Here is a 25371-nt window from a genome sequence, read left to right as displayed (position 1 = left end):
TAGAAAGACTTAAAAGGTACCCTGGGATTGTTGGAGGAAAGGTGCAGCACGCAGGTTAAAGTTTTGCTTGCTGTTGTTAAACAAGCAGGCCGCTTCTGCCTTATGCATGTTGGGAGTGCAACGCAGCAGAGATTGTTATGCCCTGATTGATTTTGCTGTTGATGTTGGGAAAACAAGACATTGATTTTTACTTTGAGCTCTCTGGTGTTACTTACCTGCGCACATTTTCTCCAGCCGTCTCGGTGCAAGAAGGCTTTTCCTATGTGAGGGGGTTCCATAACCGTTACAGGGAACGGCCCGCCTGACTGTGGCTTGGAGCTGCTGTGATTCATTCCAGCCCTCAGCGTTACAGCGGCGCAGTTAATCTGTGGGTCACTGACACGTAGAGAGCTGTTATGCCTAATCAGTCCCATGCCAGGAGCTAGTTGATGGTTAAATCTAATCCAGAGTGTGTAGCTGCCAAAGCCTTTCAGTTGCCAAGCCCTAGCTCCTTTCTGCTGTAAATAAGGCAGACCTGAAGATCTGCTCCAGGTGTGCTGTCTGCCTCAGGGACTGGAGCTCAGCTCTGGCCTGGGGTGCTGCTTCCCTGGGCCATGGGGTGCTGGTCCCTGTCCCACAGGCAGAAAGGCTAGGTGGGTGGGAAATGAGCAGTTGGGAAGAGGAACTAGAGGCTGGAAAGCAGTGAAAGCCCAGAGGTCTGTTAAGGAAAAAACATATCTCTGTGTGCCTTTCCCCAGACAGGTAGCAGAGCTGCCAGTAGGCAGCGAGGCGCCAGGGCTTGGGCTGGGGCTGCGGTGGACCAGCCACCTTCCCTCGCCTGTCCTTTAGCTTTTAGTTAGTGGATGGGAGGCATCAGAGCTGGGAGGAAAGGGCAGGTAACTTGCTCCTGTGTGACTCTGGGAGTAAATCTACCTGCTTCTCTTAGTAGAGGGCAGATTCTCTGATCTCAAATAGTTATTTCCCCAAAATCCTCATTTTGCCTAGGTGTCATGAGAGCTGTGTTCAGAGGTGGACTCTCATATGTTGTTGTTAGAGTGCAGGGTGGCCCTGCCTGTAGTCCTAGTCCTGGTTAGTCCTTTGCTGAGGTGCTTGGCTTTGTTTCATCCTTTCCTTGTTTCTGTGACCTCCCCACATTTTTCAGTTGTGCCTGCAGGTCCCTTCCTTAGCGTTGGGGTAACTCCTTTCTCCTCAACAATAAGAGCTCTTCTGTGGTATGCTTAAAAATACATCTTCAGTGGTGGAAGAAAATGTGAGAGAGCTGAGGCAAAAAAGTTGCTTCCACTGCAGCTTTTTCGCTTTGTGGGGCAAGCCGTGGGAAGCCAATGTCCCAGTTATCTTTTCCATGGAATAACTCTGCAAAAGTAAAGGACGGATGCAGCTGATGGCTGGCAGCTTGGCATGGGAGCCTTGCTGTGCTCTGCCCACAGTGCAAAGGAAGGGAAACGGTTACTGAAGCAATTACACAGACTTGCTTCTGGCCACAGTGCTTGGGCTGACTCTCCTAATGCTGTTAAGAAGTGCCATACTGCTGATAAATTGCAATAGCGAGGTTGCCTTTACATAGCTGTCTGAGCTGACTGAGCTCAGTGGAGTCCTCCCTGTAGGGTCCTCTCCTTATTTGGCACTGGAGTCTCTCGGTGAACTGTTGTAGTGGGGGGAACAACTTCTGTTGGAGGGAGTTGAGCTTTTCTTTGGGAAGGAAAACTGATTGCATTTGTGCTGAGTCGGGTCACAATAAACTAGGGGGGACAGCAACGTAAGCAAGGGGTTGTTGGCCTACAGTCAGGGAGGTGGCACCTCAGGAGCTTTCTCATGAAGGCCTGCCCTGTGCTGGCCAGATGTCACCACTGTTTCTTTTGGGTACTGTCTGCGATCCACATCCCTGGATGCCAAAGCCAGGTGGCTCAGCCTGTGCTGGTCTTTTTGCCTGGCTTGGTTTTGAGGAGCACATAGGGATGAAAGGGGTGAGTGTGAGGCAACATTATTTGATGCACAGTAAAATAATAGCTGCTCTAAAAAATCCATCAGGAAGTGTTACTAAAATCATCCTTGTGATCTAGATGTAATGGGCATGGGCAGGAGCCTTGAAAAATAACTTTTTGGGAAGCTCCAGACAGGATTTGTTTGTTGTGTGGAGGAGGAAAGCTGGTATTGCCTCAGGGGTGTGTGAGGTGGTCAGAGCTGGGACCTTTGGGGCATGATGATGGGAAGTGGACTGGGGAGAGCTGGGGGAGGCAATAGGTGAGACTTTGGTTATATATATATCCTTGGGAGACCTGGCCCAGCACCTGCTACTGCTGGTACTACAGGAGTGTAGATCACCATCTATGACCTGCGCACAGCTGCAGTTACATCCCTAAAAGAGACTTCCCAAGGAAACGGTAGTTTTCTTTATAGAGACATCTGGGTTTTGGTACAAGCAGAGGGAGGTGGGTGGAAGAGTGGCCTCAGACAAAGTGAGCCCCTGATGGGTGCTCTCAAATCTGGGCTCTGGCAGCATGTGCTGGAGGCCGATGGCCCAGACTCCAGTGGCTAGTGCAGGGGCGTGATGTCCATCCAGTTTGCCGTGACGACCTTTCCTGACATGCTAAAATCTAAACTCCTCGTAGGCAGTGGCCTGTGAGAGAAGAGGAGGACTGCTTCTTGGCCATAAAAATGATGAGCTGTTTTGTCAGGATAAAGTACTTGATGAGATTCCCTCAACCTCTGTCCCCATCTGGTGCTGCTGGAAAAGTTGCCTGAGTAGTGAGAGTTCACCAGGTGCTGGGGAACTCTCAGTCAAGCCATGGAGGTTAGCAATGGTAGAGCATGAAAATAGGGCTGGAGACAGCAGAAAGCCAGTTCTTAAATGGGTGACCCTATTTAAGCTCATGCATGTGCTTATGACTGCTGTGTTACAGGTCCTTGTAGTTCCCGAAGGAATCCGCTCCAGTTTCTAAACTGAGATGGGTGCAATTCTTCAGTGTGGGGTGAGGGGAGGATCCTGGAGAAGCGTGCTAGTGAGCTAAATGGTGGGAAGACAAAAATAAGTTATCAAAAGAAAGACTTGAGAAATTAACGAAGGTAAATGGGCTCATGTAGCTCTAAGAAAAGGATGTTGTATTTGAAAGCGTATTTTTGATAATCCACTTGCTTAGTCATTTCACAAATAACTGCTATTTTTGCCTTCTTTGCTTTGATGACATTTCACTGTATAAGGTTTTAGCATCTGCATTTTTTCCTAGCATGCAGGCAAAACATAATTGTGAATTTTGAGTTGGCTTTGTAGAATTGCTCTGATCTTGGCTGTGAAATAAGAATCCTGTTCTTGAAAACACTGCTTTATTTTAAAGGTGTGTAGCTGGTATTATTACCCTCTACCCCTTCCCCCACTCCTCCTATGTCTGTAATAAAATTTGAATGGGGAATATATTCCCTTGCCTTTTTCAGAATAACAAAGATTGTGCCCTCAACTCCCCAGAATGGAAATTAGTGCTATTTGGGTTGCGCATGGTAATCTGTGGGGAATGAATGCCAGATCATGGGCATTTGCAAATTCCTTTTTTTTCTTTTTTTTCCCTGTGTCTCTGCAGGGGCTGTGGCATTGTGAGCAGGTTGCTTGCAAATGGTGGTTTAGATTACCTCTCTTGCAGGCAGCAATATTTGCATCTTGCCATTCCTATTTGATCTGCAAGTGGTGGTGAGAGCTCTATACTTGAATTCTGATTTTTCTGAATTGCAGCCTGCAGTCATTAGGGCAGTGCTTAGATCCCAGAGGCTTTTTCTCTGTTTTCATCCTGTTTCAGTAACTGTCTCTCTTGTTATCTTGTTTCTGAATATTTTCTCTTGTAAAAGGGAGCTGTTTGTTGCAGCTGTTAAACCTCAAATGTTTTGAATTTCCCTTAGGGAAGAGGAGGAAGAGTTCCTGAAAGCAGTGAGGTTTCTGCATAAAAAGACTCTATAGCAACCCCTACCTGTGTTTTCCCAAGCACACTACCAGGAGGTATGTTGGCGTTGTCCCACTCGACTGAATTCTCACTAATTCAACGTGTGATTCTTCTCTCTCTCTCGGTGTGTTGCGGAGGCTCAACGTGGTAGTTGAAGCCTCTTTTCTCTTTGGATTGTAATGATGCTGGAAGCCTCTGGTTACTTTTGTCAGAGCAGCGTAGCCAAGAAGTGTCAGAGGAAATTACGGAAGTTTGTTCGGTCTCCTGACTGGAGGAGGTTTTAGTGAAATGTGCATTGAATAAACATTGGGCAAATCTCCTAGGATAAGCTCTGTATAGAAGCCAGTGTCTGGAAACATAGTTCTCTTCATGATAGGATTAAAAAGAAAAGTTTGGGGAAAAAAAAAAAAAAGGAAAAAAAAGAATTTTGCACTATGTGTTTGTTTCCCATCAGCTCAGTGATTTGTTGTGTCCCTTGTTGTTTCCTTTAAAACCAAGCAAACTTATCAGAGGATTATCCTAGTAAAATTCTGCTGGGCCTGTTGTTGTTGGCATTCCTTCTCCCCCTTTTACAGGGCTGGTGGTTAATCTGGGCTGAGGCTTGACCCGGTGCTGTGCTGGTGTTCAGGGTTAATCCTCCAGTCCTGCTGAAGTCTGTCAGCCCTGCCTTTGTAGGAGGAGACCGGTTGTGTGTACTTCGTGCACTCTGCTAGGCTGGAGCGTGATGGATGAGCAGTCCCTAGCAGAACAGGCTGGCAGGTCAGTGTGGTGGGCTGTGTGGCAAACCAGATCAGCTGCGTGATTTTTTTTTTATTTTTTTTTCCCTCTCCCTTGGAAAGGACACAACTCTTTCATGGTCATCCTTGACAAGGATGAATTCCTTGCAGTCCTTATTCTTGCTTACTTTTTTTTTTAAGCACTTCCTTAAACGCTCAGATGTGTGGCAGCATTGATGAAGCACTGCATAACTTGTAAAAGCGACTTCATTTGCAGCAGGAGCTCTCTCCAGCTTCCCCCCACCTAATCTGGTGGTTTCTAGTCTTCCTGTAAGCGGGAAGAAAGGAACATTGTAGTGCTTGGTAGAAGTTCCAAAAAAGGAAAAGAACCAACCCCCCCCAAAATGGAAAAACCCTTTTGTGGTCATGGCAGTCGCTGTGGCTCCGCTGTGTCTCGCTCTGTGACCTGCTTGCCCTCGCTGCCTCCGTTTTCCTGCATGCCCCAGCCCAGCAGTTGTGCTCCGGTGGGTACTGCCCTCGTGGCACACTTGCTGGCCTGTGCCCCCTGGCCCTGGGAGAGGTTTCCCTCTGGGCTGTGCGTGCAGCACTGTCGCTAGCAGGATGTGGCACAAGTCCCCGCTTGCCTGCCCTGTGGGCTGGGGGTGCTTGTGTTGGCCGTGTGGCATGGATGCACCAGGGCAGCCATCTGTGTTTGCTTCTGCAGTGGCAGGTCTCTCGATACCAAACGTTCAGCAGTTTGGGGCACTTGCTCTGTGCTCGCGTCCCTGACTGGTCATCCCCACAGGGGGTCCAGAGCCTTTCAGGAAGGGAGTCCTTGAAGATGTCATGGTTAGAAAAGAAGAGCATAGCAAGGTTGTTGTCTGTGACACCTGGTGGGTGCAGGCTGTGTGCTGACACCCCCACCACCACAGGGTGCAGAAGGGGTTGCCTCTGCCCACTCTGTAGCATGGGGACACTGCTCAGCCAGAGGCGTCCTCTGCTGCACCACCAGGCCCAGCCCCTTCCTGGAGGAACCTGACTGGACGGGTCCCATCTGGAGTCAGGAATGCCGGGCTGACGCCCCTTATCCTTGTGTCGATGCTTTTCCAATTCAATCTTTCTCCGAACTGGAGACAACTTGCGAACTACCCCCCTGCGGTCTGGCTTGAGACCAAGACTCAGGAAGTCTTACAAGGTTTTTTTTGCCTCCTGATGAGCTAGGGCTCTGCTTTAAATTTATGTGCCCAACGAAATGTATCCTTGCACTAAGCCGCTGGAAAGCAGCTGTCTGAGCTGAAAATGTTTTATAAACAGCCATGTTTATCAAATGTAGACGTGGCACTCTGCTGTGTTACAGTTTCTAGTCTGTTAAATTGCAGGGCGGGAAGGGGGGAATAAGGAAAAAAGGCAAGTTGCCTCCTTCTTCCCTCCTGTGTAGCAACCGCAACTGAAAGTGTCCTCTCAGGCAGCAAGTCTCCCAAGCCCTGCTTGCTTTGCCAGAACAGCTGCATGCTTGCTGATAGAAATCGGTGGTGACATGAGCAGCAGTTTCCTCGTTCTTGCCGTCCCTGGCCCAGCACTGGTGTCTGGCAGCAAGCTCGCCAAGCTGGCCATCTTGCTCCCTCCTCATCACGCAGAGCCCCAGTGGATCCCATGGACGCAGGAGGCCTTGGCAGGAGTGGGCACTGGCCTGTCCTGGTGCCTGCCAGACCTGGTGGGGAGCAGGTGGCGGTGGAGGGCTTGGGCTGGACAATTCCCTGTCTTTGGATGGTGGCAACCTTGGGCATGGAGCTAGCTGGCTTGCATGAGCTTTGGAACAGATACCAAGGGCAGGCTGAGCAGCCAACTGCGCCTTGTCTTGGGAGCCTGCACAACCATGCCTCCATGTCCAGAAAACAGTGATAGTATTTCATACCTGTCACAGGAAGGTGTGTTTGAAGCTGTGCCAGAGGATATTTGAATGCAACTTGCATTCATGCAAGGTGCTATAGTAAACTGGGAACGAGGGGTAGTATCAGCAGCTCCTTTGGGCTTTCTTCTCTCTGAAGCTAATCTTGTTTTTTTGCCTCTGTCTCCCTCTCCCTTTCTTTCTTCTCCCCATCTTTATGCTGGTCTTCCCTGGGTTTGTCAATCTCTGATGGGCTTGGAGCGTGTGTGGCATTTTGGTGTGGTTGCTGTTTTGGTTTAACTTGCATCAGTCACTGTTAAGGCCTATAATCAGTGTAAAATCTCTGGGGTGTAGCTATTTAGAGAAAAAACCCTTCCTGACTTGCATCAAACAAGAGTTTTATTCTCGTTAATTGAATTCCTCTAGAGTCTGATAACTTGGGTATGTTGAAATCAGATAAATAAAAAGCTTCTCTCCCTTGTAGCTATGTAAGCCTTTCCTTAACTCCCTGATCAGAAGGGCCAGGCTCTGCTAAATAAGTAGCTGAAGATCAAAACTTCTGCATCCATCTTATCCTCCTCCGGCCTAAATTCCAGGATTAGAAGTATGTACTGGCAGAGGAGGGGTTTGCCCCTTCCCTACCTCCTTCTTAATTCATTAAAAAAAAAATCTTTCCTAAGTGGCAAATGCTGTTTAGGCATCTGAAGACATGTATTCTGTGTATAGAAGTTGGGACCACGCTCTGGTGTGCAGTGCAGCATCTGGATTTGCACTTGAGGTGTGGTATTGCGGTGCTCGTAAACTTCTTAGCAAATAAAACTCATAGCTGTTTCCACATTCTGAAAAATTGGGCAAGGTGGCAGTGGCAGCTGTGGTTAAGGGCACATCCCCTTTGTTGCATCTCGTGCTTAGTTCTCGGTCACGGCACCGAAGATGGAGGCCGCCTCTTTTGTTGCTGCTCCCTGCTTGGTGTGGGCTGCTCTCCACGTGCTCTTATCCCGCTGCGGTAGTGAGGTATGTGGCTTCCCAATGCTCACCCTTTGGCAGTGGTGCATGTGCTTGTCTCAGTTTTCAGCCAGCTCTGTTCTTCTCCGTAGCATCTTCTTGACTTCCCCCTCCCCTGCCATTCCCTGGCCTTACCATTGCTCTTGAACCCCAGACTTAGGCTTTTCCCCCACCCTGTCTGTTGGCATTCCTGCCTCATAGCTGTTTCCATCACTGACACATGGGCATCTCCCTCCGTTCCCTGGGGTGCTTTCTGCCTTCTCTCCGATCTCCCAGCCCCACCATCTGTTGCCTCTGCTCCTGCTGTTGTGTAGTGGCGTGCTGCTGGCACGGGTCCTGTCACTGTGCTGGCTTCCCATCACAGAGAACCTTTGGCTCATTCCCTTCATCCTTGTTCCTAATAAATTGTTTTACTTTTGCTTTGCTGTGTGATATTTTTTTTCTCCAGGCCTGACAGCCCCATTTCTACCTTCAGGATTTCTTCTTGAGTGTTACTGACTTTCCAAAGAGTAGCAGCATGTAGATAAAAGCCCGTCCGGACCCAGTGGTGTGCTGCTGCTCTTCTTCTCCTTGGCTTTTGGAAATGTAGATGTTCTAACCTCCATCTTCAAGCCATTTCGCTTTGATTCTCAGCTCATTTGCCCCTACCTCTCTTACTCTTTGTTGTGCTTGGCCTCTCCTCCTCAATGCAAATCTGCTTTATCCCTTCCTCTTCCTTTAGCAGCTGCCGTGTGCCCTCCAGCTCAGTGGGCTGCCCTGTCTGGGTCTCTTACTTCCCAGCTCCAGCCCAGACCTCTGCCTGCTCTGTTTGTGGCCATGATTTACTTTGCAAGGGTTCCCTTAATAGTTCCTCTCTGTCATGCTCTGTCTTTATCTTCCTTGACATAGCAATTGCCCTCGCAATAACCACTTCTATTCTGTCTCTTGGAATAATTTCCTCCTAGTCCCATTGTTTTTTGCCTTCTATTACCTCTAGCAGATTTTTTTAACCTTTTCTAGTCATTATGAGGATGCTGCCCTGCCCTCCCTGACCCCCCTGCTCCCAGCCTCAGCTTTTTGGGGGTCTTTACAGAACCTTTTCTCCGGTCTTCTTCACCTTTTCTGATATTTTCTGACCCTGGGTAATGTTACACACTTACGGAAACTCTACTAGTGTCACTCTGCTGATGATACAGGTTCATGATTATGCTCAGATGAAAACCTTGACCCCCATCTCTAGCCCTTACCTGTGTGTGCACACATTTGCCTGATTCTTTCTGCTAGAGACTTGTAAGTGCCAGCACCTCCTATCCATATTTGCAGCTGAAACTTGTCCAGGTTTTTGTGTTTTCTTACCATTCCTGTGGAATTTTAAATTGGTTCCTTCTCCTCTGCCCTGCCAAAGCCCAGACAGTTGTCTTCCCTGTCAAAGCCCTTTGTAGCCTTGTTCCACCAGTGCTGAAGGCTTGGTTCTTCCCTCTGCACGGTTTGCGATTCCCAGCCTTCATCTCTCGCTAGATATCCTTAGGCTGGTTTCTCAGAGAAACGTGGCTTATCTGATTGCGCTGCCTCTCTCTGCCTCCTCTTTGCGGGTAACCCAGGAGCCCTTTGGCCAACTGCACGCAAATCTGATGGGAACAGAGCCCGCTGAGGTTAACAAGTCCCTGCAAGCCCCAAGATGCACAGCTGGCTGAGTCGGGGGGCGGCAGGGCCTCAAGGAGCCCCTGTGCTTCAGAGGCTCTCGCTGTGCCTCCAAATGACTGCGCCAGCTATAAGCAAGGCTTCGGAGAAAGCTTCCCGTCACATCATTAGTCTTGGAGATAGCCTCTCTGTTGATGGTGTAGGGAGCCAGGCTTCACTGATTCCCTTGCTCTCAGGGCTGTTGCCTGAAAATGGAGATTTGTTGCCTTTTTTCCCCACGCGCCTTCCCTAGTGAGCAGTCTGCAGCGAGCCCCTGCAGCCCTGCTTCCCTTGACGCTTTGCCATGGGGTGCGCTGGAAACCCGGCATCGGCGCTCTCCCAGACGGCTGTCAGCGTTTCCTGCCACATGGACTCGCTCTGCCCTTCTTCCCTGCCTCTCTCCATCCATCTGCCGCCCCTGTCATAAGGTGCAGCTTCCTCGTGCAGCTGAGCTGATGTAATATCCCAGCTGCTAGTGAAAGGCAATGTGATGCCCCCACTGCTTAACCCCACAGGGAAAAAAGCTCTTTTCCTCAGTGGAAACAAGCAGCTCGCTCTTTGGGTTGTTTTCCTTTTAGTTTGATAGGGGGTCAAGTGTAGGCAGAGATGCGCTGAAAGCAAGGTGAGTGGGGAAGCAAGAGAGCTTCTTGCCATGGCAGCTGGGCCTTAGACCAGCTTAGCTGCACAGTAAACACACCCTTCTAACCCAAATTTCTCAGGAGGAGCATTTCTGGCACCGCTGCCTCAGTGAGGCTGTTCACAGTAGGTGTGCTAGGTGCTGAGGTAGTGCAAGCTACCTCTGGCAGTGGTGAGTGCAGGCCCAGTGCAATAGCCCTTCACATCCGAGTCCTTGGCAATAAGGTCATGTTATGACTGGGTCTGAGCGGGGTGGGAGGAGTGGGTCGGTCTTCCCGTGGGATACAGTAGTGACGTAAATGCTTCTGCATCTCTTTCGTTCCTTCCCCAACGGCAGGAAGCACCGTCTTCCCTTTTGAAAGGGGACCCTTGGCAATTTGGAGGCAACTGCTGAAAATCTGCAACGTGTCAAGCTAGTAAATTAGCCTGTAAAGAGCCAAAAAGTTTTCTGACATCTTAATTAGTGGTAAGAGTCAGCAGGTAGCCCAAGCAGCTCCCTGGATCTGTGTCTCCATTTCAGGGATGGTCTCTAACTGAATCACAATAGTTATGAATCACAGTGGTTATGTGAGGCAGCGTCTCACATAACACAGTGAATGCAGATGAAACCGGAATTTGGGGAGAGAATGGAAACTGTGGTTGTGCGGCCCATGCATTGCATTCTTGTGATCCTTTGATGAGATGGAGGAAAAAAAAACATTATAGATAAATGCATGTCTTTAGACACTGCACTTGGCTTTAGAAATATTTTCATTTGCTATGTACCAGAAAGCTGCCACTGCTGAAGAAAAGGTACAAGATGGCATCTTTGTCTTGCAAATTGAATATTCTCATGCTAATGGCCATGGCTGAAGGGAATGAATGTTTCTTCAACATGTTAAAAGGAAACAGGAGAGATGTCTTATGGCTGTGTTCATTTCTAGATACTATGCTTTTTATCTCTTTACAGGGCTTTTTTTTTTTCCCAGAATTGTGTGTACAAAAACAGGTGAGGATCCAAATGCACAGAGCCCATGCTGAAGAATACAGCTGAAGTGCTGCAGAACCTGCCTCCTTCAGGAGGCAGCCCTGAATCACAGAGCAACTGATAAAGAGAGTGCCGAGTGGCCTACCTCGGATGAAGGCTAGGAAAAGTGAGAGGGGGTTGTATGGCAGTATAGTTCATCATCAGCTCTTCAAAATTTTCTGCTTCTGTTTAACAAATTAAGTCTCTCTCCTTAGAAGCAAATGATTTGGGGATGAGCTATAGATGGCTATACGAAGATGCAGACTTGAAGCTTGAAAAAGGACATGCTTCTGCATTAGCCCAGAAGAACAAGCATAAGAACAAAGGTCCTAGACAAATTCAGAGGGAGCTGAGCTCCTAAATGTTATTTTTAAAGTAAGAGAAGGCCTGGAGTTACTCAGAGAAAAGGAGAGGCGGAGAGGCCAGGCAAGCAACTTCCAGAAGTATGGAGAGAAGAGCCAAAATACTAGAATTTCTTTTAGAGATAAATGGAGAGCACTGCACTTGGGTGTGCTCCTTCCTGCCACTCATTCAAAATGAACATAATAAGAAGCTTTCTTTTCCTTCAGGAAAAGGAAGCTTGGGGGAAGATGAGAAACAAAGGTCTTTATAGATCAGAAGTACTTCGGAAGATATCTTCTTGAAAGAGAGAAAATTCATTTAGAAGAGGCTGGGTATTGAATACTATTTCCTTCTGGCAATGATATTCTGAAGGTGAGATGTGGGACTCCACACTGTCTCCTAGGAGAGTGCATTAAGCATCTGAGATGTTACGAGGTGTTTTACAGTAATAATCGAAGCAGTCTCTGTTGTTTAGTAGTGGGAGTGATTGCAGAGCATGTAGGAAAATGAAGAAGTGACATTAAAACGTGGCTGAGTGTGAAACAGAATGAAGTTTCTTATTGCATGAGAGTGAGTGATTGCATGGGGAATAATGTTTGACAATTCTAAAACTGACCCTGACTGTTAAACATGTAAGACCTGAGCACAGAAGAATGATAATAAAAAGAAATTCAGAGGCCGCAGGGCATAATGAACTATGTCAGAAATTTCCTACCTAGCTTTGTAGCTCTAACAATTTTATTATTTTTTCTTTTTTTCTTGATAGCTTGGGAACACAGACCATGTGAAGTTCAGCAATTTGAAATTTATGTTGGTGCTGCATAGCTTTGTCACTAGCATGACAATGCTGAATCTTTTAGAGCTCTGAGAGCACTACTAGAGATGCTGAACTAAACGGTTTGTCCTTATACGTGTTTTAAGGGCTTAAAAGACCAGAAGCAAAAATGCATGTACTGATGTTGGGAGACTTCACATTTTGTGCAGGGTCATACTAAATCTTGCAGTGCGCATCTGTGGTTGCATCTTCAAAGTTCATGCTTAATGAAGTTCATGCAGTAATGAAGCTATCACCATCTTTCCTTCAAAAATATAAAAGTAAGCAATAGGTATTTCAGCCAGGCCACACTAAATGCTACTGTATCAGCATGGTGATGCTTAAGCAAACTTGCAGTAATGCTATGTCACCAGGGCATGTATTCCATGGGCAATAGGGAAGAATCCTTAAGGATAAGGCACAGAGGGCAGTACCAGTTGCAAGTAGAATGTGAGCAAATCAACACTTCATGCCTGCATATTTTCAATATAAATGTAATCTGTAGGGAGTTTCTGCTTGCATATTTTTACTATGATGATAAGGGTAATGGTGAAATGGTATATGAAGAGCGCACAGATCTAAGAGTTGAAACTTATATTCTGACCTTGGAGGAAGAGAAAATAATTGATTAAACAGATTCTGCACTTAAAGTAGAGGCCATCCTGTGAAGAGAGCCTATAGTCCTACCCGAACACTCTGTAGCTCTGTGAGATGATTCAGAACTGACAGTTCCTTTGAGGGGTACAAGGATTTCAGATTGTAAGGGATTCTCTTCTCAGCAACTTTGCAGGAAAATCTGCCAATTAGAATAAGCAGTGAGTGCTTATTAACTTGTAGGATAGCCATCTCTGTCTCTCTCTCATACGCTAACATGTGTTGTAATCCACTTTTTACAAACAAGTACACTTGATCCACCAGCTTTTTCAAAGCCTATATGAAATAAGGCAGCTGAGCACCCTGGGTTCCCAGGCTCAGGGACTTAGGTGCAGAGTGGACGTTCTGTCATTCTTCCTTCTGTGGTTAATAGGAGATACCACCTTTTTCTCTAACCGCAACTGTTACTGGCTTCTGGTCGCGTGGCTCCATCACTTTTCAAAGAAAAGCAATGCTGGCTTAAAGAGTAATTTTAGAATTCAATGCAACCAAACCAAATGTGTATTTCAATATGCATAACTCTAGACACAAAGAAGGAACAGTTAGAAGAATGCGACATGTATATAGTATAAAATTTGCTTAAAAATAAAGAGGAAAAAATCACAAGGGCAGATCACAATTAACATGCAGCTGTAGAATAACAGTGCTATACTGTGGATAATAAGGAAGTCGCCTGTCAGTATAAAGAACAGATCTGAGAAGAACCAAAGGATGAAAACTGGCTCTGATCTTGGTGAGCGGGTTGGAAGTCTGACTGGGTGCATAATTATAACAGAGGTACGAGACCTTTTTCACAGTTAGAACTTGGGAAGCTAGTCCCAGGCCAGAACAATCTATGGTGATTAAAAGAAATGTCACCTCTTTCATATTTATTGAAAACATTTTTCTTAGAAGACGGTAAACATCTGCTGTGGATGGAAGCGTGCGGCTGTGCAAAGGAGCAGCTAGCAGAGATGAGTGAAGGCAGTTCTGCTGGAAGAACAAAGAGCTTCATTGGCTGGTCCTGTCTCGTTTGCCTCTGCTTTGATATTCCCCTACTGATTGTGATATTTCCATACCAATTATTGTATAAATTGTTCCTGGCTGACCTCTCTGCTTAGCTGTCTTTAGTTGGCTCAGCAGTGGGAGGAATTTTGATGAGAAATGAACAGCTCTTCTGAGTCGGTTCAGGAAGGACGGTCCATGTGCTGAGCGTGGTGCGGCTGTGGCAGGAGTTGGGGAGGAAGCTCCCGGACTGGGCACCCCTAGTAGCACGGTTTAAACATCAAAGCGATAGGGTGGAGGATGGGGACAGTTTTTTCTGAAGGTGGCTTCAGCCATACTTTCAGTACTGTCAACTCTCTTGGTGTGACAAAAAAATACATGAAGCAAAATAGTGTCAAGTATTTGCTCAGAATGAGGATTTGTGGTAATAGTGTGGGGGAGGGGGTGTTGTGCCACATGTTTTCTTCTGATAGCATTGTTTTTTCCATCTGGCAGCAGGTTGCAGTGCACTGGGATCGTCCCTGCTGTGGCTCTTCTATTCAAAAATTAAGCTTGAACCCAATTTTTATTTGTGAGCATTAACAGGAGCCTTCACAGAATAGCAGGTGCACGTTGCTAGAAGATTGCTTCTGCTTTGCTCCTGTGGCGGAGATCTCCCATAGAAATTACATTAATCTTCAGCAGACGAGAAGGAAGGCCCTTGGGGTAGCATTGTCAGTGGCTGGACCACTGTGGGCCTGGGAAATCCTTCTGAAATTAAATACCCTTTTGTGGATACCAGCTCCTGCCTTTTCTCCTGACTCAGCAGTGGGACTAAGTGCAGAGATGGTCTCATTTGGAGCCTTGTGGTGTCCTCACAAGGGGTTGGGAAGGGAGAGGCAAGGCAGTCCCCTGGGAAGCATCATGCCTAAGGGAGTCTGAAAAACAATTGTGAATTAAGATGTAGCATGGGCCCAGAGTACATTAGCTGTTCCCAAATAGCTCAGTAGAAGCAGGGATTGACCTTCTGCTGTGCAGGGCATGGTGCTCCTGTGTGGGGTTGGAGGAATGAAGACCCTGAGGAAAAGTGCATTGCAGGATAGCCCAGCTTGCTACCCTCCCCGAGGCATCCTGATAGTGATAGTGGCCAAAGCATTTTTGAAGGTTGCTCCTGTCTGTGCTATCATTACCCAGGGTGCCCTACACATGGGTCTCTGGCCATGGCATCACCCTGCAGTGACAAATTCAGTGTGTGTGTTGGGGTGTGAGCTTGTCTGAGGGGGAAGGTGGGAAGGGAGACTGAGTGAAGCAACAAATTCCAAATGCCATCAATAAAACAGCAGAGCCTTTGGACCCTGCAGAAAGACATGCAGCCACCACCGAGTGCTTCCTCGCCTTTGGCCCAGCGTCCTTGCGTCCTGCCTGGCAGTCAGAGGATGCTGATGAGCCTGCTGTGTCCTGCGGTGCCGGGACAGGGCTGCAGGAGCCAAACGCAGTCGGAGGAGGTTTGGCAGTTGCCTTGAGCTGCATCGTGTGTTGGAGGGCCACCCAGGTGGGGATTCTTGGCTCCTGCACCCTTCTGGTCTGCAGGATGATGCTGAGTGAGCCTCAAGCCTGCGGGAGAGGACAGTTGTCGCAGCATGCGATGCACTTGGTGCTTGCACCTGCTCTTGGGTTGTATGTGCCCAGCACATCTCTCGGGCTAGGAATCAGTCGTTTTAACTTAACCGCTCTTTAGTGCTTGTCTGAATTGTCTTCATTACTGGGGACTTTCTGCCAGGGCCTGTGATCTACTGCAAGTGCTAATTTGCACTAGCCAAATAGGACTTAAACACATTCCTCTCCTCCTCTGTGTGCAAGCACAGATTCACATTGCAGTTTTGAATGTTTTGGGGGTGGAGGGGGGGCGCCCAGCACAGCTGGCTTGTTCAGAGCCTAAATTATTACATTTCTACAGGAAAAAAAGCTGAAATAATCTTTTTTTTAGCTTCTCTTGTATAGCCCATGTATAGCCTGCAGGCCAGATGTGACCCATATGGCTGAAGAGTATAGTCTGCAATTAATACAGTTTGCAAAGGGACATAACAGCTGTACCGCTTTGGTTTTGGAGTTAACCTAGCTCTGTATCACATTTTGAGAACTGTCTGTAGGCAGACAGCTTGGCAATTATAGCTCGTTTAAGTCTCCTGAACTCAGTAAGATGTGCCTGTACAGTAGTCCTCTTTTCAGTGCTTGTCCCATCTTCATCGGAACTCGTGTCAACTTTCTGTATCCACAAGGCAGGATACATCACTAGGCAGCATCTGCTCCATACAGTGGGAATAACCCCCCTGCATTCTTCTGAACCTGAATCCTACTAGGTTTGGTTGAGGGGCCTTGCTTTTTAGACTGGAAAAGATGATAAACAGTCAGTCCTCAACTATCCCTCTCCAGGGTATGTGTAAGTGTATAGACTTTTATGAAGTTCCTTCAAAGTCCTTTTTTGCAGATGAAAGAGTCTTAACCTGCTGCATCATTCTTTACGTGGAAGTGGTTGCTCTTCTCTGAACCTCTTCCAGGAACACCTATAAATGAAGAAACAACAGCAAAAAGAAAACCCCAAATGTGCTGTATGTATTTGCACAAGAGGTGGAGAGAGGTAGCAGAAGAATCACTATGAAAATGTTGCTGATAACTGTAGTCAAAGGCACAAAGTAATCTGTAAGGACAGTTTAAGATTAGTATGCAGTTCACTTTCTGACAAGTACTGCTTTGGAGCCTTTAAGTGAGGAACATTGTGCTGTAAAGCTGCAGGAGTGGAAAAAGGCCCTCAAGCTACAGAATCTGTTTCATGTTCAGAGCTGTCAGCCCTATGTTTTTGTGGAAAATGTGGAAAATAAAGACCTCTCTTTTTTGGCAGGAGTGTGGGGGGGGCGGGGGCTAATGATTAGGAACCTAGGATGATATTCTTTCAAGAGCAACGGTTTTTGTTTTGGATTGCAGTGTGTTGATAGTGACTTTGATTTATAAGCTATCTTGATGCAACTTGCTGTGGTGCCCCTGAGTGTGGTGTAGGTGTAACCTACACTTTTTATAAAATGAGAAGAATGTGCATTGGGTTCCTGGTCTTTCTTTCTGATTAGTTAGTTGTTATTTTGGTGTGTCAGTATTGTGGTGGAGTTTGTGTGTGCAGTCATCCTTTTTTTTTTTTTTTGTTTCATCCACTTATCGCTTGTGATAGACCTTGAATCGATGTTCTTGGGTACAGTTTTGCATGTCTGCCCTTGTAAAATGGACCTGAAGGTCTCCCTTCAGCACCTGGCACTTTCTGAAGTGGAACATCTTCAGCATGTTTGAAATGGTGCATTGGAAGTGACCAGTAATGTCTGAAAACAACGGAGCTCCGAGCTCTACGTGTCTCCAGATGGAAAGGTTAGGTGGTGCCTTAGTCAAATGACATTACTGTAAGGATGCAAATTTTGAGAAGAGTGCACGTTCATAACCTGTGCTGCAACACTCCTGGCTGAAGTGCATCTGGCAGAGGAATGCACAACACTGTTTTCTTGCCCTTAGGTTGAAGGGAGAGGCGGTTAAGCCTCGGTTAGAGTATGCAAAAGTGAGCGACTCGGACGTGGCATTTCTCTCCTATCTGGATCCCCTTGCCTTGCAGAAAAAGCTGTCCCTTTTCACCTGCTTTTCAGAAGCATTTAACGTGAGAAAGGCCATAGTCCTGGGAGAAGGTTCTCGGAGAGACATGCGAAGAGGTCTTGAGAGACTTCTTCTGTCCCCTTGAGTCTCACTGCAGGGCTGCCTGTGCTTCTGCCTCCTTCCCCCACATACCTCCCTTCTCCAAAGCATGGCCTGAGAGACATAAGCCAGCAGGAGTGCTAAGAGCTGTGTGATGGTTGTTTTGCTTGTTCTTACCTCAGCGGGCCCACAACAATAGCCCTCATCTGCAGGGGATAAGGATCAGGGAATGTTTTCTCCTTATCAGGAGGGTTTTGCTGCCTTTTCTAAAATAGCAGATGCACAAACCTATCTGTTTCTTATTAATTTTCAAGTAGCTCTTGGCTCTCTCAGCCCTAGCATTGCCAGTAAATTATATTGGATTTGCAATTAAAAGCCAGCTGTGCCAATGAAGTACCAGCCAAATGCCGACTGTAACTGTCTCCTAGGCTTCCTAAGGGTGATGTAGGGCACAAAACTCTTCCTTCAGTGAGCCCTCCCCTCCCCTCACTTCGAGAGGGGAAGGTAAGAGTTTAAAATGGGATCTCAGACATATTATTTTTGTTAATCAAAATGTTTTCTCACTAAGAAATGTTCATTTTTTGATATAGTTTATGCATGGGAGCAGCAATTCCCAGAGCCAGAAAACTGCCAAGCAGTTCACTCTGCAAAAAGTTAACCACTTGGGGAGAAGACTTATAATCATGGATCTGTCTCTCAGGGTGGTTGTTTTTCTCCCTCCCCATCTTATTTAAAATATTTGTTTGAGAAGTATTTTTGCTTCTGCTGTGTGGGTTTTCTTTAAGTGTTGAGAAGTCTTGTGCCCATTTACATTAAACAAGAATTTGCAAGTATGCAGAGGGAAGAGCGCCACAGACTCGCTGCTTCCTGCCCTTCTGAAAATCCCTCCCGTCCAACCAACCCACAAGTTTTTGTGTCCCAGGTCTGAGTCTTAACAGAAACTTGCTGCAAGTTGTAGCAAAACCCTGGTAGTTTTGCCTTCTTTCCACCTTTGAGCTGGGCAGGGCTTTTCCTGCACCGGCTTTTCCTGTTCCTCAGCTGGTTCCTAGAGCGGGAGCAGAAAATGGGGAACTCTCCTGTTTTGGCTAGATTGGCAGAGCGAGGTGGGAAACTGCAGCAATCTGCACAGAGGCAAGAAAGCCAAAAGTGAGAAAAAGGCAGGAAGTGCATCTCTTCCGAACCTATCTAGGGACCTCCGATCATGCAATTAGAAAAGCCATTGGCAAGGGGAGAAGGAGAGCATGTTAGGGCTGACCCATGACAGGGGTGGAATTTGGCTGCCACCAGATGGCTGCAAACATCAGGGTACGGAGTTCTGTGCTGTGGGTCCCCAAGGTCATGATCTTGCCAGTGGGCTGTGGAAGGTCTCTGATAAAATGTTGTTTATCGGTTGAATGGTTGGAGAACTCCAAGAGTTCCTGTGCAGCAACACCAGTAGTGCATTCAAAGCCTGAGGTCGTCCTCTCAAAAGCCAAATATATAAACCCAAATATTATAATACCTGCAATGAACGTTGTGTGTATGTGCACCTTGTAATTTGTAGTCTTGCATGTTTGCACTGTAGCAAAGTTGTAATTGTATTACTGCATGCAGTATACTGTGGATACGAAAATGTGATTATGGAGTAATACATATGGCATATGTAGTAAATAACTCAGCCTTCACACTTTAAAAATAGTTTTTCACTTCAAAGATTGTGGTGTTTAGTCTGTCCTTTGGCTTTTACAAGGCAAGAGAAGAGTCTGTCTACAACCTAGATCAATTGTCTCTAGCAGTATCTTCCTCAGGATGAAGAGACTGGTATAGCAAACAGTGCGGGAGTGTTTGCTCCTGCCGTTCCTCTCCTTGTTAGTTTTAAACGTGCTATCTTTCCCTGTCCTCCTCTTAAATCACGTTATTTCATAAAGAGTAAAAAGAAACATAATTTGGAGCAGCAGTGAGCTGAACCCAAGTTAATAGTTTGAATTGCACTCCATCTGTTCAGTTGCGTGGCCTGATGGATGTGCTGAACCCATTTTTCACAATTTGTTTTAAGCTGGTAAGAACCATCTCTCCTGGCTTCAGTCCAAGGTGTCTGTTCAGGGAAACTTTGTATCTGGACTCTGATGTCCGGAGGGAGAGATTCAGTCAATAATCTTCAAATGTTAAGCTACCTCTTTCACTTGCAAGTTGCTAGTTTTTGAAAGATTAAATCCTTCTCTGGACTTGAACAATTTAAAACGAAAAAAAAATAAAAGTGTGTGCACACACGCACACTATAAAATTTGCAAACGTGATTATGCTGGACTTGCTTTAAATCGGCTTATTGCTGTTTTATGATTGCAAGTAAGCAGTCACAGACGCCAGGGTGATTGGCCTTGCCATGTGCGCATGCTGCTGGTAACTCAATAACTGATGAACACCCACCATGGTCTCCGAACCTCAGAGCCTTTGATGTAGCAACAAACAAGACAGATTGCTGTAATTTATCTGGCCCCTGGAGGGCTGTGCTGGTAATGTGCCATGAGCCCAAGGGCCATCCATCCATAATCTGTGTAAAAATACAGCAGATTGCAGTCATCCTGTCTTTGTTCCATCCAGCAGTCCTGCCTGCAAGAGTTTACGTGTGCCCAGTGTGCAATACTTGGTCTTGATTTCCAGCAGCCAGTGGCGGTAAGTCTTAGGGTGTAGTAGGCCCGCTCCCTCCATTAGCTCTAATTGTTTTTGTTATGTGCTAAATATACTCCTTTCAAATGGAGTTTGCAGTGCTGGAGATGCAGTGTTTCCTGGTATGCCTTTACAAGTGTAGCAGAAAGACCAGTGGAGAAGACGTGCTCGATTTGGGGGAGAAAGACTAGGGTTTTGTTCCTGATGAAGCGCTGCGCAGGCTTCCTGATGGAGAAGGAAAGGTGCTGCTCGGGTAAACCAGAACAGTAGGGATGGCAAGGAGGAGCGTGTAGTCGCCCATCTCGCGCACGAGCCTCTGCCTGGGTAGGGACGGTCTCGCCTCGGCTCTGTGGGGACAGACACCATGAACTGCTGCTGGATCTTCTCTGTCCATCTGCTCTGCTTGTGCTCACATGCCAGCAGCTTGAGGGCGACTGGAAGGATGAAATCTTTCTCTCCCTATGGAGCACGTTGCTCCATATAGAGCTGCTGTCGTATGTATACTATGTCTGTACTCTGTATAGGCCTGTTGTCATTTTAAAGAGCCCTTTTTGCAAAAATGACTCTTTTGTCACAGAATAATTAGCCAGGTAGCCTTTAAACTAGCTGTTATTGCAGGAGGGACTGGGAGAAGAAGCAAGAGTAGTGTTGGAAGTCGAGCCTTGTCAGTTTGAGTTTCTAGTCTGGTTTCGTATTGTGTAGCACAATACCTTTTTCTGTCTAGACTCTTATCGCTACCAGGGAAAGGTTTTATGTTATCTCAAAACCATTTTTTTTAATAAGGCATTTAAAAAAACAAGCAAACAAAAACTCAATCAAAAAATATTCTCCTCCTTGGCTGGAGGGTTGCTTTGACAGAGTGAAATATCCTGATTTTAAAATGGGGTCTGAAGGCTTGTCTTGCCAAATGCCCCCATAGGAAAATTGGTTGTTGTGTGGTGGAAGGGGTAGAAAAGTCAGAGTGCTGCCTCAGGACCAGCTGCTGGCACACGTGGTACTGCTTGGAGATCGGCTGCAGGCTCCTTTATTGCTCTTTGGCAAGTTGCTCATCGCTTGTCTGCCAGCGAGAGCAGCGTTTGACCTTATCTCATGTGGTTGTCATGCGAGTTGAATGATGCTGAAGTGAAAAGTGTTCCCTGCCCCTGCCTGTAAAGTAGGAACGTGGGCATGTGATGCTAATGCAGTCGAGCTGTTCCCTCGCTCCTTGAGGTATTGCCTGGCATTTGAGTCTGGTAGCTCAATGCATGTGTGCCTGTAGGTGTCCCCTCCTCTTACATTGCCCCGAAAAGCTTGCTGGCCCTCATTGCCTTATTGGGGATGATGTGGTGCCCCTCTTTCTCTTCATTTTGCTGTGGCTCCAGGATGGGCAGCAGCCAAAGTCACAATGTCCCCATTCTTCCATCACTGACCTGGGCCTTGATAAATGCTAGCCTGCCCATGGCCCCTGGGAGATGAGGGGGCACCTGCCAAAAGTCACACATGGCTGTTCTTCTCCCACAGGCATGGCCCTAGCGCAGCGCCAGGTGACGGTGCAGGAGGGTCCCCTCTACCGCACGGAGGGCTCCCACATCACGCTGTGGTGCCGCGTGAGCGGCTACCAGGGGCCGGCGGAGCAGAACTTCCAGTGGTCCATCTACCTGCCGTCGGCCCCCGAGCGCGAGGTGCAGATCGTGAGCACGGCCGACCCGTCCTTCCCCTACGCCATCTACACGCAGCGCGTGCGCAGCCGGGAGATCTACGTGGAGCGGCTGCAGGGCGACGCGGCCCGGCTGCACATCACCGAGCTGCAGGAGCGCGACGCCGGCGAGTACGAGTGCCACACGCCCACCACCGACGAGAGGTACTTCGGGAGCTACAGCGCCAAGATGAACCTCGTGGGTAAGCTTCATGCTGCGGCCGGCTGTCAGGGCTTGGGGAGATACTTTTAAACCTGGAGTATTTTCGTAGCACCTCTTTGACTCCATCCTTTGACCTTTTCAGACTTTCTGTTGTTTTTTGTATCTTGAAACTGAGTAGGCTCTGAAGTGTGTTCTGCGGCTAACAGCAGTCAAACAGCTTAGTCAAACTTTTGACTAATGGACCCCAAAAGATGTTCCATAACACCTGTATAACAAATTTAAGCCCATGGACAATTGGCTTGTTTTTTCTTAGCTGCGTCTTTTAGGTGCCTCAGAAGCAGTCTGTGTACCTCTGGCTTGTCACCTGCTTCATTACTCAGACTTACAGCTCAGAGAGATTGGAGTGTTGCAGGCTAAAGCACTGTTGACACAGGAAAGCCATTGTGAAGGGGTGAATTTAAATCACAATATCTCTCCTCCCAGCTCACCACCTCTTTGTGCTTTGGCTTGTTCACTTCTGGAAGTGTCAACAGAGGCGGCTGTGGCAGAATGACTCTCCCACACTATTTCCCAGGGTGGAGAAGCCCCGAGGGCTGGAGCTCAAACAGTTATTTAGATGTCTGCTTTTCCATTTAATTTTACTGAGCAGCTTCCTTAAGTAAGAGTTAGATACCTTTTTTTTTTTTTTTGAGTTATGTGATTTACTTCATGTGTCTAGAGATGTGGTTTCCTTTCCAAAGCAATCTGAGTCAGTGTTGCCCTAGAAAGCCACTTTAGGGAGGTAAACTTGTTGAAAACTGAACACCACAGAAGAAAGGGCCATAGGTGAGGGTGGGGTTGTGGCAATGCAGATTTGTGACCACGTTTGACTGCCAGGGAGCTGCACCCAAGGACTTGCTGTTGTGCTGGAACCCAGCCTTCGAGGCATAGACCTTACTGGGAAATAGCTGAACAGTTAACTCCAGAATCACCAAAGCTGGGCAGTGCCCGATGGCTGAATTACCCGCTGGTGTGCTCAGTGGGGAGCTTGGGTGGTGGAGCTTACCTGAAGAGGATCTGGGGACTAGCTGGCCTGTCTGATGGGGGGCAGAAGGGATTGGCCGTGCTTCTCCTCTGCTTTTCCCCTGGTGGAGGTGGGCTGGGAGCGTAGGGAGGTAGCACTATTTGGATTTTAACCCTAGGTCAGCAGCTTCTTTGGTGGTCGCCCTGGGTTTGCTGGGTGAGATGCTTCTGCTCTCTGCTACCCTTGCTGCTAGCATGAGGCATGTGCAGTCTGGGGCTCAGCACCATAGACATCCGTGAACAGTGCCTTCAGGTCATACACTTAAGGGCTTACATATGTCAGAGGTGCTCAAGGAAATTGTTCTAAGTTTTTTTTTATATATAAAGTTCGTAAAAGATCTATATTTAGTCTATAAATAAATCGAATAACTTATTCAAGGAAAGTAACTTTCAGAGGATTAGTTAAAACACACTAATCTCCTTCATGGATGTTCCCTCTCAGAATTTGTGGCCCTAATTGGGTTTAGTTTAAATCCTTTCCAAAACCTCACTTTGGAAGTGATTTAAGGCCACTTGAATTTTTGAATGTGTACCTCTGCCTAAACATTCACTGTGGTTAAATCCTGAGAAGAACTGAATTTTCCAGAATGCCCACTGTGATGACCCATGACCATAAGCTTTTCCAAAGCCTTATGCTTTCTGGAAGTGCTTGCCTTAGAGACTCCTGTAGGGAGCCTTTGCAGCGTACGCCAGTAAGGCCGTGCTGCCTCACCAGCCTTTCTCCTCTCTGTGCCCCTTGCCGCCCTCCAAAGGCACCTGCAGCTGGGGTGGAGAAGAGGGGTCACCTACGAGCATCGTCACGGGTCAGCCCTGGTTGACTTTGGAAAGCAGCTGGTGCTGCTGTTTTAGCCTGGTGGCAGAAGTCAGCGTGTGCTGGTAACTGTCAGGTGTGAAACAGCAGGGCAGCTGGACTGGTTTGGGGTGTTGGGAACCTGCGGAGATGCTTCCTTGCCCTTCTTGAAGGGAAAAGGATTTGGGGAGTAATTTTCTGCATCTCCATTAGCCTGAACTGGTGCTGACGTCAGTCCCATCTGTATGTTTTAACTATGCGGAGAGGGCTTTTACTAGCTCGAGTGAGTAAAAATCCCTCTCCTCCACCTACCAGGTCACAGCAAGAGAGACTCCTGCCCTCATGTCTCTGCAGGGCTGGGTAGAGCACGCCCCCGCTTTCTCCTGGGTTTAGCTTTCAGCTACAGGTCATAGGTTTTCAGACGTGCTTCATTGCTGTGTACAGTATTCAAGAAGAGCAGCATGAGTGCTAAATGAGAGTTATTGTTCTCATTTTCTCAGAAACAGAACCAAACTTTTTTTTTTCTTTCATCCAGTTATGAATTTTTAATTGAGTCATTAGATTGAGTGGCTCTTTTTTGGCAGGAGAAAAGCCTGGAGGGAGGCAGGTTTGTTAGCATCTCTATTCTCTCCATTTATGTGTGAAATGGATGGCTTTGGAGCAGCGTTGATTTTCAAGTCGCTGTTCTGGGAGCTTTTGAACTGTTGTTGCTGCGGTTTGAGGGAGGAGCTGAAGGAAGACTTTATTTTACTTTGTTTTCCTCCCTTTCTGCTCACTCCAGGTGATACAGCTGTAAATTTTGGCAAGCAGCTCCGTAGGTTGGGGTACCGACTGGGGTGCTGATTCTGCCTCATGCTGGTGGCTGCATTTGGAGTCTTCTCGGCATGAAGGCATCTCTGCTTGGGGTAGACACAGCTGTGACGGGCTTTGACTCCTGCTGTTTGAGCAGTGTTGAGGGCCATATATCAAGGGGCCTTCAGTCCCTAGTAATAAAGCATTATAAAGATGGTGCAAGATGGGTTTGAAAGTATACTTCTACTCACGGAGGCATTCTTGTTTATTCCTCTACCCTTTCTAGCCTGTATTTCCAAGGTCATTTTTTGTTATCAGGGATCTAGGTCAGGATCTAGTGCCCCTCAGTGGGCTCGGTGTTTCCATTTCCTGGAGGTAGAAGTCTCCCTGAGGCACTCTGTAGGACTCTTGTCTTTATTGATCTGAATTTAGGTCTGCAAAATGAGTGCGAATCTTGCAGAAGCTAGCATTGAGGCTAGTCATGTGGCTCAGGGGCCTTCTACCGTAGGGAAATGTGTGTCATGTCTTAGCATTTTTCACCAGTCTCCATTTCACATATTGGCTGTTTTAAAAATGAGTGTGTGTCTCCCTATCTTACTGCTACTTATCTCCTCCTGAGCTACATCGAGGGGAAGAAGCATTATATCTGGGCTGAGACATGTTGGGAAGAAAAGCTTAGGCCATCTCAAACGGAATTGCTGGTACTGAGAGGTGCAGCTCTGTGGGGTGCAGTGGAACCATGGCCTAGTAGCTGATTTAGGAGAAAGGATTAGCACAAGTACGATGTCTGCACCTCCACTGTTTGCCTTCAGAGCAGCTGTTAAGAGTTTAATTCCCCAAGGGTGACATGAAATTGCTCAATCTAATTCATGCACTTCTACTCACAGTTGGGGGAAAGCTCACAAGAG

At 47.2% G+C, this 25371-nt stretch overlaps 1 protein-coding gene across 1 annotated transcript in view; it reads left to right on the top strand.

Moving 5' to 3' along the window:
- The window catches only part of IGSF3 (immunoglobulin superfamily member 3), a 100398-nt gene that overhangs the window by 7047 nt on the left and 67980 nt on the right, over nt 1-25371 (top strand). Inside the window, exon 2 of the mRNA XM_088533181.1 lies at nt 21482-21859. Within this exon, the coding sequence (XP_088389307.1) occupies nt 21482-21859 (378 nt within the window). The remainder of the gene's footprint in view (nt 1-21481; nt 21860-25371) is intronic.

This window comes from Tinamus guttatus, unplaced genomic scaffold (assembly GCF_059628265.1).
Source record: "Tinamus guttatus ecotype Peru unplaced genomic scaffold, ASM5962826v1 Tinamus_guttatus_pri_ptg000035l, whole genome shotgun sequence".
In the NCBI taxonomy this organism is placed as follows: Eukaryota; Metazoa; Chordata; class Aves; order Tinamiformes; family Tinamidae; genus Tinamus; species Tinamus guttatus.
The sequence above is the reverse complement of the archived record's forward strand: the minus strand, read 5'-3'. Positions and strand labels throughout refer to the sequence as shown.